This window comes from Oncorhynchus clarkii, chromosome 27, assembly GCF_045791955.1.
Source record: "Oncorhynchus clarkii lewisi isolate Uvic-CL-2024 chromosome 27, UVic_Ocla_1.0, whole genome shotgun sequence".
NCBI lineage: Eukaryota > Metazoa > Chordata > Actinopteri > Salmoniformes > Salmonidae > Oncorhynchus > Oncorhynchus clarkii.
Genome location: NC_092173.1, coordinates 47,158,584 through 47,173,290, shown reverse-complemented (window position 1 = coordinate 47,173,290; position 14,707 = coordinate 47,158,584). Strand labels below are relative to the sequence as shown.

The 14,707-nt window shown below is 42.7% G+C and overlaps 1 protein-coding gene across 1 annotated transcript in view; it reads right to left on the bottom strand.

Moving 5' to 3' along the window:
- LOC139385683 (asparaginyl-tRNA synthetase 2, mitochondrial) overlaps positions 1–10,313 on the bottom strand; it is a 36,033-nt gene extending 25,720 nt beyond the window's left edge. Inside the window, exons 1-9 of the mRNA XM_071130952.1 lie at positions 9,971–10,313; positions 8,519–8,628; positions 7,805–7,925; positions 4,299–4,439; positions 3,234–3,314; positions 2,474–2,580; positions 2,082–2,214; positions 241–339; positions 54–91 (exon numbers count right to left, since the gene is read on the bottom strand). Of these exons, the coding sequence (XP_070987053.1) occupies positions 54–91; positions 241–339; positions 2,082–2,214; positions 2,474–2,580; positions 3,234–3,314; positions 4,299–4,439; positions 7,805–7,925; positions 8,519–8,628; positions 9,971–10,138 (998 nt within the window). The 5' untranslated portion in view covers positions 10,139–10,313. The remainder of the gene's footprint in view (positions 1–53; positions 92–240; positions 340–2,081; positions 2,215–2,473; positions 2,581–3,233; positions 3,315–4,298; positions 4,440–7,804; positions 7,926–8,518; positions 8,629–9,970) is intronic.
- Between the last annotated feature and the right edge of the window lie 4,394 nt (positions 10,314–14,707).

Here is a 14,707-nt window from a genome sequence, read left to right as displayed (position 1 = left end):
TAGGGAGACATTTGGGACACATTAAAGCTTGCGTAATCATGACACACACTTACACATTGAACCTCTTCTTCATCATTAGATCCACATAGTCCTTGGGAGAAAGAGAGAAAACAGAATAATCTCTAATTTAGGTCAATAGGGTGTGTGTGTGTGTGTGGAGGGGGGGGGAGTTCAAGGTTCATTCAATATGTTCAGAAAATATGCATGGTATTGCGTTTTAGATATTTTCTGGTGTCTCACCCTATATCCAGGTGACACATGTTTGTGATATAAAGCCACATCTTCAGGACACTGAGATAGGAGATGTTCTGTTGTAGACCTGAACAAGTCTTCCATCACCTGAAGAGGGAAGGACACGAGTTAATGCCGAGTCATTTAGTCAGGTCTAGAAGGAGTTAATGCAGAGTCATGTAGTCAGGTCTAGAAGGAGTTAATGCAGAGTCATTTAGTCAGGTCTAGAAGGAGACTGGGTAATGCTGATGAATTTAGTCAATTGGGACTAGGACACAAGTTAATGCAGAGTCATTTAGTCAATCAGGTCTAGAAGGAGACCATATATCAACACTGGATCAAACTGATGGGAGCCAGAGCTGTTCCAAATCTCTCCTCGGGGACCCCCAGCCGTATCAAATCTCTCCTCAGGGACCCCCAGCCGTATCAAACCTCTCCTCGGGACCCCCAGCCTAATCAAACCTCTCCTCTGGGACCACCAGCCGTTCCAAATCTCTCCTCGGGACCCCCAGACGTTTCACAATTTTGTTGAAACCCTGAACTAGCTCACCAGATCCAAGTAGTCAAGGTTTTTGATAATTAGTTGACAAGTTGAATCAGGTGTGCTAGCTCTGGAATAGTTCAAATACATGGAACAGCTGGGTTCCCGAGGAGAGGTTTGGAACAGCTGGGGTTCCCGAGGAGAGGTTTGGAACAGCTGGGGTTCCCGAGGAGAGGTTTGGAACAGCTGGGGGTTCCCGAGGAGAGATATGGAACAGCTGGGGTTCCCGAGGAGAGGTTTGGAACAGCTGGGGGTTCCCGAGGAGAGATATGGAACAGCTGGGGTTCCCAGGGAGAGGTTTGGAACAGCTGGGGTTCCCAGGGAGAGGTTTGGAACAGCTGGGGTTCCCAGGGAGAGGTTTGGAACAGCTGGGGTTCCCAGGGAGAGGTTTGGAACAGCTGGGGTTCCCGAGGAGAGGTTTGGAACAGCTGGGGTTCCCAGGGAGAGGTTTGGAACAGCTGGGGTTCCCAGGGAGAGGTTTGGAACAGCTGGGGTTCCAGAGGAGAGATATGGAACAGCTGGGGTTCCAGAGGAGAGGTTTGGAATGGCTGGGGTTCCAGAGGAGTTGTTTGGAACAGCTGGGGTTCCCGAGGAGAGGTTTGGAACAGCTGGGGTTCCCGAGGAGAGGTTTGGAACAGCTGGGGTTCCCAGGGAGAGGTTTGGAACAGCTGGGGTTCCCGAGGAGAGATATGGAACAGCTGGGGTTCCCAGGGAGAGGTTTGGAACAGCTGGGGTTCCCAGGGAGAGGTTTGGAACAGCTGGGGTTCCCGAGGAGAGGTTTGGAACAGCTGGGGTTCCCAGGGAGAGGTTTGGAACAGCTGGGGTTCCCAGGGAGAGGTTTGGAACAGCTGGGGTTCCCAGGGAGAGGTTTGGAACAGCTGGGGTTCCAGAGGAGAGATATGGAACAGCTGGGGTTCCAGAGGAGAGGTTTGGAATGGCTGGGGTTCCAGAGGAGTTGTTTGGAACAGCTGGGGTTCCCGAGGAGAGGTTTGGAACAGCTGGGGTTCCCGAGGAGAGGTTTGGAACAGCTGGGGTTCCCAGGGAGAGGTTTGGAACAGCTGGGGTTCCCGAGGAGAGATATGGAACAGCTGGGGTTCCCGAGGAGAGGTTTGGAACAGCTGGGGTTCCCGAGGAGAGGTTTGGAACAGCTGGGGTTCCCGAGGAGAGGTTTGGAACAGCTGGGGTTCCCGAGGAGAGGTTTGATAACCACTGCTCTAGTGACTGTGTGAAGGAGATCTCTGCCTCCACCATGTACTGTAGAGTATTACAAGTTAGAAACGTTTTATATAAGGGGACTTATATTCCATACCTTCATTAGATCCTCGAGTGACTGTGTGAAGGAGATCTCTGCCTCCACCATGTAGAACTCAGCCAGGTGACGTCTGCTCTGAGAGTTCTCTGCCCGGAACGTTGGTCCAAAAGTGTACACTCCAGGAAACGCCCTGGAAGAGACATAGAACACACAAAGTATAAATACTGCATTCGTACAATACTCTCTCTGGATCTTATGAGTGAGTGAGTGAGTGAGTGAGTGAGTGAGTGAGTGAGTGAGTGGGTGGGTGGACGGGCGGGGTGAGTGGGTGAGTGAGTGAGTGAGTGAGTGGGTGGGCGGGGTGGGTGTGTGAGTGAGTGACTGAGTGAGTGAGTGACCAAAAGACTGACTGAATTAAAGCATGGTACTGAGTTCCAGTATCTCCTCACCCAGCCATGACCTCCAGATGCAGCTGCCCAGAGACAGTCAGGTACGCTGGGACAGAGAAGAAGTGTTGGTGCCCTTCCTCATCCTGGTTCTTCTCCTGACCTGCAGGCTGAGGGAAGATAGAAGACACATTAATCCTTCTCTTAACAATAACAACTAGATGGTCATACGAAACTGCTCCACAAGTCCCAAGTATTGTCATTATTATGATGAGGCTTTATTTACTGCACCATTTTGTTGACGGACAGACCAGAATTGTAATTCTCTTGACAGACAGATCAGAATTGTAATTCTCTGACAGACAGATCAGAATTGTAATTCTCTGACAGACAGATCAGAATTGTAATTCTCTGACAGACAGATCAGAATTGTAATTCTCTGACAGACAGATCAGAATTGTAATTCTCTGACAGACAGATCAGAATTGTAATTCTCTGACAGACAGATCAGAATTGTAATTCTCTGACAGACAGATCAGAATTGTAATTCTCTTGACAGACAGATCAGAATTGTAATTCTCTGACAGACAGATCAGAATTGTAATTCTCTTGACAGACAGATCAGAATTGTAATTCTCTGACAGACAGATCAGAATTGTAATTCTCTGACAGACAGATCAGAATTGTAATTCTCTGACAGACAGATCAGAATTGTAATTCTCTGACAGACAGATCAGAATTGTAATTATCTGACAGACAGATCAGAATTGTAATTCTCTGACAGACAGATCAGAATTGAAATTCTCTGACAGACAGAGCTCACCTCAACCTGGAAGAGCTCTCCTGCCCCTTCACAGTCATTAGAGGTGAGGACTGGGGTGTGGACCTGAATAAAGCCCTTCTCCTGCAACAACAGCAACACTGACATTATCATCCAACAACAACAACACTGACATTATCATCCAACAACAACACTGACATTATCATCTGGACTGGGGTGTGGACCTGAATACAGCCCTTCTCCTGCAACAACAACAACACTGACATTATCATCCAACAACAACAACACTGACATTATCATCCAACAACAACAACAACAACACTGACATTATCATCCAGACTGGGGTGTGGACCTGAATACAGCCCTTCTCCTGCAACAATGACATTTCACACTATTGGGTCAGCTTGGATATTGTACTTCCCGACATGGTTCTAGCACCAACGGTGGATGAGAAGGCTAGCCAGACCAGCCCAGCAAAGCCTGGCTTGGGACAGTAGTGTGAAAAGGATATGAGTTGGTATAACAATGATATTCTATGAAAAGCCAACTGACATTTACTCCTGAGGTGCTGACCTGTTCACCGGAAAGTGCTACCTGTCCCAGACCTGCTGTTTTCAACTCTCTAGAGACAGCAGGAGTGGTAGAGATACTCTTAATGATCGGCTATGAAAAGCCAACTGACATTTACTCCTGAGGTGCTGACCTGTTCACCGGAAAGTGCTACCTGTCCCAGACCTGCTGTTTTCAACTCTCTAGAGACAGCAGGAGTGGTAGAGATACTCTTAATGATCGGCTATGAAAAGCCAACTGACATTTACTCCTGAGGTGCTGACCTGTTGCACCCTCGACAACTACTGTGATTATTATTATCTCCACCAGGCCACCCCTCATAGCCTGGTTCCTCTCTAGGTTTATAATCTCCACCCGGCACAGCCAGAAGAGAACTGGCCACCCCTCATAGCCTGGTTCCTCTCTAGGTTTCTAGAGTTTATCCTAGCCACCGTGCTTCTACACCTGCCTTGCTTGCTGTTTGGGGTTTTAGAAGGGCTTTATAAATCCATTTGATTGATATTCTAGTCTACTGGTCTAACATTGGTCTTATCTCACCTTGAAATATTGCTGTATAGCAGTGGTGGCTTCGCTGCGTATTCTCAGCAGGGAACTGAAGGCGTTGGTTTTACACCTCAGGTGAGGAAACTGACGGATGTATTCCAGACCATGTTTCTCCTTGATCTTAAAGGGGAAGTCCTGCAACAACAGATATTATACATTCTCCAACCACATCTATCTGGTTATATATTTACATTCTCCAACCACATCTATCTGGTTATATATTTACATTCTCCAACCACATCTATCAGGTTATATATTTACATTATCCAACCACATCTATCTGGTTATATATTTACATTCTCCAACCATATCTATCTGGTTATATATTTACATTCTCCAACCACATCTATCAGGTTCTATATTTACCACAGGGTTACATTCTCCAACCACATCTATCAGGTTATATATTTACATTCTCCAACCACATCTATCTGGTTATATATTTACCACAGGGTTACATTCTCCAACCACATCTATCTGGTTATATATTTACATTCTCCAACCACATCTATCTGGTTATATATTTACATTATCCAACCACATCTATCTGGTTATATATTTACCACAGGGTTATATTCTCCAACCACATCTATCAGGTTATATATTTACATTCTCCAACCACATCTATCAGGTTATATATTTACATTCTCCAACCACATCTATCAGGTTATATATTTACATTCTCCAACCACATCTATCAGGTTATATATTTACATTCTCCAACCACATCTATCAGGTTATATATTTACATTCTCCAACCACATCTATCAGGTTATATATTTACATTATCCAAACACATCTATCTGGTTATATATTTACATTCTCCAACCACATCTATCAGGTTATATATTTACATTCTCCAACCACATCTATCAGGTTATATATTTACCACAGGGTTACATTCTCCAACCACATCTATCAGGTTATATATTTACATTCTCCAACCACATCTATCAGGTTATATATTTACATTCTCCAACCACATCTATCTGGTTATATATTTACATTCTCCAACCACATCTATCAGGTTATATATTTACATTCTCCAACCACATCTATCTGGTTATATATTTACCACAGGGTTACATTCTCCAACCACATCTATCTGGATATATATTTACATTCTCCAACCACATCTATCTGGTTATATATTTACATTCTCCAACCACATCTATCAGGTTATATATTTACATTCTCCAACCACATCTATCTGGTTATATATTTACATTCTCCAACCACATCTATCTGGTTATATATTTACATTCTCCAACCACATCTATCTGGTTATATATTTACCACAGGGTTACATTCTCCAACCACATCTATCAGGTTATATATTTACATTCTCCAACCACATCTATCTGGTTATATATTTACATTCTCCAACCACATCTATCTGGTTATATATTTACCACAGGGTTACATTCTCCAACCACATCTATCTGGTTATATATTTACATTCTCCAACCACATCTATCTGGTTATATATTTACATTCTCCAACCACATCTATCTGGTTATATATTTACATTCTCCAACCACATCTATCTGGTTATATATTTACATTCTCCAACCACATCTATCAGGTTATATATTTACATTATCCAACCACATCTATCAGGTTATATATTTACCACAGGGTTACATTCTCCAACCACATCTATCAGGTTATATATTTACATTCTCCAACCACATCTATCAGGTTATATATTTACATTCTCCAACCACATCTATCTGGTTATATATTTACATTCTCCAACCACATCTATCAGGTTATATATTTACATTCTCCAAACAAATCTATCAGGTTATATATTTACCACAGGGTTACATTCTCCAACCACATCTATCTGGTTATATATTTACATTCTCCAACCACATCTATCTGGTTATATATTTACCACAGGGTTACATTCTCCAACCACATCTATCTGGTTATATATTTACATTCTCCAACCACATCTATCAGGTTATATATTTACATTCTCCAACCACATCGATCTGGTTATATATTTACATTCTCCAACCACATCTATCAGGTTATATATTTACATTCTCCAACCACATCTATCAGGTTATATATTTACATTCTCCAACCACATCTATCTGGTTATATATTTACATTCTCCAACCACATCTATCAGGTTATATATTTACATTCTCCAACCACATCTATCTGGTTATATATTTACATTCTCCAACCACATCTATCTGGTTATATATTTACATTCTCCAACCACATCTATCAGGTTATATATTTACATTCTCCAACCACATCTATCAGGTTATATATTTACATTCTCCAACCACATCTATCAGGTTATATATTTACCACAGGGTTACATTCTCCAACCACATCTATCAGGTTATATATTTACATTCTCCAACCACATCTATCTGGTTATATATTTACATTATCCAACCACATCTATCAGGTTATATATTTACCAGTGTTACATTCTCCAACCACATCTATCAGGTTATATATTTACATTCTCCAACCACATCTATCTGGTTATATATTTACATTCTCCAACCACATCTATCAGGTTATATATTTACATTATCCAACCACATCTATCAGGTTATATATTTACCAGTGTTACATTCTCCAACCACATCTATCTGGTTATATATTTACATTCTCCAACCACATCTATCTGGTTATATATTTACATTCTCCAACCACATCTATCTGGTTATATATTTCCATTCTCCAACAACATCTATCAGGTTATATATTTACATTCTCCAACCACATCTATCTGGTTATATATTTACATTATCCAACCACATCTATCAGGTTATATATTTACCAGTGTTACATTCTCCAACCACATCTATCTGGTTATATATTTACATTCTCCAACCACATCTATCTGGTTATATATTTACATTCTCCAACCACATCTATCTGGTTATATATTTACATTCTCCAACCACATCTATCTGGTTATATATTTCCATTCTCCAACAACATCTATCTGGTTATATATTTACATTCTCCAACCACATCTATCAGGTTATATATTTACATTCTCCAACCACATCTATCAGGTTATATATTTACATTCTCCAACCACATCTATCTGGTTATATATTTACATTCTCCAACCACATCTATCAGGTTATATATTTACATTCTCCAACCACATCTATCAGGTTATATATTTACATTCTCCAACCACATCTATCTGGTTATATATTTACCACAGGGTTACATTCTCCAACCACATCTATCAGGTTATATATTTACATTCTCCAACCACATCTATCAGGTTATATATTTACATTCTCTAACCACATCTATCAGGTTATATATTTACATTCTCCAACCACATCTATCAGGTTATATATTTACATTCTCCAACCACATCTATCTGGTTATATATTTACATTCTCCAACTACATCTATCTGGTTATATATTTACATTATCCAACCACATCTATCTGGTTATATATTTACATTCTCCAACCACATCTATCAGTTTCTATATTTACCACAGGGTTACATTCTCCAACCACATCTATCTGGTCAGCCTGCAGTTCCACGTCCTGCTTGCGGCTGGGACTCGTGACCAGGCTTCCTGAGATCTCCACAGCACTCCCAAACGTCAGCAGTCTGGAGAAGAAGAACCAACCAGGAAAGAACAGAGAAGTGATAATCAAGCCAATGAAAAATACTCATGACAGGTATAGTAATATATCATATAACTACACAAGTCACTTCACCCCGAAGGGAAGAGGGTGCTATGGGCCCTGGTCTAAAGTAGTGCACTATACAGGGAAGAGGGTGCTATGGGCCCTGGTCTAAAGTAGTGCACTATACAGGGAAGAGGGTGCTATGGGCCCTGGTCTAAAGTAGTACACTATACAGGGAAGAGGCCCTGGTCTAAAGTAGTGCACTATACAGGGAAGAGGCCCTGGTCTAAAGTAGTGTACTATACAGGGAAGAGGGTGCTATGGGCCCTGGTCTAAAGTAGTACACTATACAGGGAAGAGGCCCTGGTCTAAAGTAGTGCACTATACAGGGAAGAGGGTGCTATGGGCCCTGGTCTAAAGTAGTGCACTATACAGGGAAGAGGGTGCTATGGGCCCTGGTCTAAAGTAGTGCACTATACAGGGAAGAGGGTGCTATGGGCCCTGGTCTAAAGTAGTGCACTATACAGGGAAGAGGGTGCTATAATAAAAGGTAGCCTACAGGTACGTCCTCACCTGTGGTTGAGCTCTGAGCTGGCCACTACCTGTAGAGACTGAAGGGAGCTCCCGTCATTCACATGGAGGAACAGATTCTCCTTCTGGGGTCTCACAGAGCGAACCCAGCCCTAGGATATCAGAGGGAACGTATATTACAGTACATTCTATACTTTTTCTGTTGAATTTTATCCCCTTTTTCTCCCCAATTTCATAGTATCCAATTATTAGTAGTTACTATCTTGTCTCATCGCTACAACTCCCGGGAGAGACGACGGTCGAAAGTCATGCGCCCTCCGAAACACAACCCAGCCAAGCCACACTGCTTCTTAACACAGCCCGCATCCAACCCGGAAGCCAGCCGCACCAATGTGTCGGAGGAAACACCGTGCACCTGGCGACCTTGGTTAGCGCTGCGCCCGGCCCGCCACAGGAGTCGCTGATGCGCGATGAGACAAGGATATCCCTAGAGTCTCTGGTGGCACAGCTAGCGCTGCGATGCAGTGCCTTAGACCACTGCGCCACCCGGGAGGCCACATTATAGACTTTGACCAGCTCAGCCATAGGATATCAGGGGGACACAGTGGTGTAAAGTACTTAAAAGTAAAAATAGTAAAAATAGTACTACTTAAGTCATTTTTGGGGGGTATCTGTACTTCACTTTTGATATTTTGACCACTTTTACTTCACTACATTCCAAGAGAAAATAAAGTACTTTATACTCCGTACATTTTCCTTGACACCCAAAATAACTCATTACATTTTGAATGTTTAGCAGGACAGTAAAATGGTCCAATTCACACACACTGTAAATGATACGTGTTGGATACCTGGCTACCTGTAAACAAAACAGAAAGACGTCTGGTTTTATTAATACTTTCACTTTTGATTCTTAAGTATATTTTAGCAATTAAATGTACTTTTGATACTTCAGTATATTTCAAACCAAATACTTTGACTTTTACTCAAGTAGTATTTTACTGGGTGACTTTCACTTGACTCATTTTCTATTAAGGTATCTTTACTTTTACTCAAGTATGACAACTGCGTTTAAAAAAAACAACATTTGAGTCATTTAGCAGACACTCTTATCCAGACTGACTTACAGGATTCATCTTAAGATAGCTAGAGTTAGGTGGGACAACCACATATCACAGGCATAGAAAATACATTTCTTCACCACAGGAGGGACAGTACATTACAATATACACTTTGACCAACTCGGTCCTGAGTGAAATAGCTAAATACAGTAATCTGTAATTAACCTTTCAGAAATGAAGTTACAAATGTAATATTTGGAAATGACAGTAGCAGTGATGAACACTGAGCAACAGAGCTCTGAGGGTCATTCATTCATTCACTTCTCATTCATTCATTTATGACCGTACTTTATTTACCCTTTAACAAGGCATGTCAGTTGAGAAGAAATGCTTCATTTACAATGACGGTCTACAGTAGACACAATTACAATACCTGCACTTTGATTTTTGTTCCCACTTCTAAATTTGAGATTGCCTCGCATATTCGGAGCTTTCTGGGTGTCTCCTGGCAGTAATATCGAAGGCTTTGCAACATTCCAAGAGCTGCTTCAGACAACCACAACCTATTAGCCGGCAACATTGTTACTATATGCCTCGACATTTCGACGTTGAACAAAAAAATAGTTTAGTTACAGACGCTATATTATGCAATATGGAGCTACAATTACTAAAATGCAAAAGAGGTAGACGATTTCTTCATTACGACGGTTAAATTCAGTTTATAAAACACTAGTTGACATTCACGTTGTCCCGTGCATCCTGGTTGAAGATCACTTCCCGTTTGGGTCTCTGGCTATTGGTGCTCCTTCTTCTTCGTCTTCTTCTATGGGGTTGAACGGCGGTTGGCTATTGGTGCTCCTTCTTCTTCTTCTTCGATGGGGTTTAACGTCGGTTGGCTATTGGTGCTCCTTCTTCTTCGATGGGGTTTAACGTCGGTTGGCTATTGGTGCTCCTTCTTCTTCGATGGGGTTTAACGTCGGTTGGCTATTGGTGCTCCTTCTTCTTCGATGGGGTTTAACGGCGGTTTGCTATTGGTGCGATTCTGTGACATTTATTTTCAACTAGACAATACGACTATGCTGAACCGTGTGGTACTGGTCCATCACCAGAGACGTGACCGGGAAAAAACGGCCCGTCTCTAATCTGCACCGCTCGGTTATGTTGTCAACAAGGCAGCATCTCAGATTGAACAATGACACAGAGATTTCACCGGATTGTATAAATATGTTTTAAAGCATCCGCTTGGCATTTCCAATCACTAGCAAATATGGTCGTGAGAGGAAGCCAAGTGGCCGGCAGTGGGAGGAGATATAACGTGGTGGATTTTGACCGATATTCTTCACATTTTCTCATCGATGAAACATTTGATCTCAATACAGTTTTCTGTTCACAAAACTAGAATATGTTACAAATAGAGTGGACCAAGTTTAGTAGGCTTTACCCCTAGACAACGTTTTTTTAAATGTCGTTGATTAGGAGTGCAAAGGCGAAATGAGTTATGGCACACGCGCAATTTACAGAGTAGGCGTTCCCTAACGGAAATATGCAACTGTGTGCTAGAACGGGCCAATAGAATCTCGCGAGCTCGTTTATGGCTCTGCCCACTATGACTCATTTGTTTCCGTTTGAAACGACAGGCGGTGGGTCTATCTTGGTTTATTTATAAAAATCTTTGTCAGCATAGTGCATCGTCCAGAAACATACAATCCCTTTTCCGTCAAATATATGTTTGAATTTTTTCAAACTAGTTTCAGTTTGGAAGGCAAATCACTTTTCCATGTGAAAACCGCGGGGTTTTCCTAAATGTTTATTTATACACACACTTCTAACCATACTCATCGTGCTTAATTACGTCACTGTTGTTTTGACCTCATGCCAAAGAGGCAGCCCGGTTCCAAAACTAATGCGATCAACTTTCACCCTGTTAAAACACCTCTAATCGGGCGCCCTGGCAAGATCAATCGAATCCCCTCAATCACCCTACGAATATGACTCGTGACTCCAATTCCTTCTGGTAGATGTAGTTCTTTAAAGGGACAACGAGGTCAAAATAACACATCACACTAAAATAATTGTATAATTTGTAGAAATTATTTCAATTCCATTGAATGTACTGTCTTTGATGTGATCCAACTAAAACAATTGTTCACTAACATTTTATGGGGATTACATTTCTGAAATTACCACAGAGAACATGATTACTGCAGTATATTCCTCCTGGATGCTATGGTTTCTTTATTTGCTTATTGGCTATAGCCTACGTCTATCAATGTCGCATTTGTTTCCCGCTCTCTGACATCTGACCTGTGTCTGATGTCCAAATCCTCATGAAGGCAGAGGATGTAGGAAGTTAACAATAATAATGTAGGTGTCTATTACACAGTTATATAGGAAAAAATTTCGCAGGGGATGTGGGGACATGTTATTATTTATACATTTTTTCGGGGGGTGTCGGGGGCCCCTGGAGCAAACAGGTTGATGGGGCGGCAGGGTAGCCTAGTGGTTAGAGGTTGGCGTGCCTTGTGTATTATTCATATCTGCCTTGAAATGCCTTCATTAAAGGCCCTGTGCAGTTAAACATGTGATTTTGCTGTATTTTCTTTAAATACTAACTGCTCATTTGGAAAGTATTCACACCCCTTGACTTTTTCCACATTTTGTTACGTTACAGGTTTATTCTAAAATGTATTAAATAGTCCCCCACCCCTCATCAATCTGCACACAATACCCAGTAATTACAACTCAATAACTTGTTTTTGTAAATTTTTGCCAATTTTTAAAAACAAAAAAATGGAAATATCACATTTACATAAGTGTTCAGACCCTTTACTCAGTATTTTGTTGTAGCACCTTTGGCAGCGATTACAGCCTTGAGTCTTCTGGGGCTACAAGCTTGGCACAACTATATTCAGGAAGATTCTCCCATTCTTCTTCGCACATCCTCTCAAGCCCTGTCAGGTTGGATGGGGAGCATCACTGCAGAGCTATTTTCAAGTCTCTCCAGAGATGTTCGATTGGGTTCACTGGATGGGCCACTCAAGGACATTCGGAGACTTGTCCTGAAAACACTCCTGCGTTGTCTCGGCTGTGTGCTTAGGGTCGTTGTCCTGTTGGAGTGAACATCTTTGCCCCAGTCTGAGGTGCTGAGCGCTCTGGGGCAGGTTTTCATAAAGGATCTCTCTGTACTTTGCTCCGTTCATCTTTCCCTCGATCTTGACTAGTCTCCCAGTCCCTGCTGCGGAAAAAACATCCCTACAGCATGATGCTGCCACCACCATGCTTCACCGTAGGGATGGTGCCAGGTTTCCTCCAGACGTGACACTTGGCATTCAGGCCAAAGTGTTCAATCTTGGTTTCATCAGACCAGAGAATCTTGCTTCTCATGGTCTGAGAGTCTTTAGGTTCCTTTTGGCAAACTCCAAGCGGGCTGTAGGAGTGGCTTCCGTCTGGCCACTCTACCATAAAGGCCTGATTGGTGGAGTGCTGCAGAGATGGTTGTCCTTCTGGAAGGTTCTCCCATCTCCACAGAGGAACTCTTGAGCTCCGTCAGAGTGACCATCGGGTTTTTGGCCACCTCCATGACCAAGGCCCTTCTCTCCCGATTGCTCAGTTTGGCCAGGCGACCAGCTCTAGGAAGAGTCTTGGTGGTTCCAAACTTCTTCAATTTAAGAATGATGGAGGCCACTGTGTTCTTGAGGACCTTCAATGCTGCAGAAATGTTTTGGTACCCTTCTCCAGATCTGTGCTTCGACACAATCCTGTCTCGGAGCTCTACAGACAATTCCTTCGACCTTGTGGCTTGGTTTTTGCTCTTGTACCTCTTGTAACTGTTGTACCTTATATAGACAGGTGAGTGCTTTTCCAAATCATGTCCAATCAATTGAATTTCACACAGGTGGACTCCAATCAAGTTGTAGAAACACCTCAAGGAGGATCAATGGAAACAGCATGCACTTGAGCTCAATTTCGAGGAAAAACTATAATTTCATCCATTTTAGAATAAGTGGAAAATGTGGAAAAAGTCAAATGGTCTGAATACTTTCCAAATGCCCTGTAGATATACACACTACACGACCAAAAGTATGTAAACACCTGCTCATCAAACATCTAATTTCAAAATCATGGGCATTAATATTGAGTTGGTTCCCCTTTGCTGCTGTAACAGCCTCCACTCTTCTGGGAAGGCTTTCCACTAGATGTTGGAACATTGCTGCTGTAACAACCTCCGCTCTACTGGAAAGACTTTCCACTAAATGTTGGAACATTGCTGCTGTAACAGCCTCCACTCTTCTGGGAAGGCTTTCCACTAGATGTTGGAACGTTGCTGCTATAACAGCCTCCACTCTTCTGGGAAGGCTTTCCACTAGATGTTGCTGCGGGGGCTTGCTTCCATTCAGCCACAAGAGCATTAGTGAGATTGGGCACTGATGTTGGGTGATAAGGCCTGGCTTGCAGTCAGTGTTCCAATTCATCCCAAAGGTGTTTGAGGGGGTTGAGGTCAGGGCTCTGACCAGGACAGTCAAGTTCTTCCACACCAATCTCTAAAAAACATTTCTGTATGGACCTCGCTTTGTGCACGGGGGCATTGTCATGCTGAAACAGGAAAGGACCTTCCCCAAACTGTTGCTACAAAGTTGGAAGCACAGAATCATCTAGAATGTTATTGTATGCTGTAGCGCTAAGATTTCCCTTCACTGGAACTAAGGGGCCTAACCTGAACCACGAAAAACAGCCCTAGACCATTATTCCTCCTCCACCAAACTTTACAGTTGGCACTGGGGCAGGTAGCGTTCTCCTGGCATCTGTCAAACCGGCGAGCTTTACACATCGCCATCCGACGCATTGCGCATGGTGATCTTAGGCTTGTGTGCGGCTGCTCGGCCATGGAAACCCATTTCATGCAGCTCCCGACGAACAGTTGTTGTGCTGACGTTGCTTCCAGAGCCAGTTTAGAACTCGGTAGGGAGTGTTGCACCCGAGGACAGACCATTTGCGCTTCAGCACTCGGCGGTCCCGTTCTGTGAGCTTGAGTGGCCTACCACTTCTCGGCTGAGCTGTTGTTGCTCCTAGACATTTCTACTTCACCTAACAGCACTTACAGTTGCTCAGGGCAGCTCTAGCAGGAAATACATTTGACGAACTGAGTTGTTGGAAAGGTGGCATCCTAAGA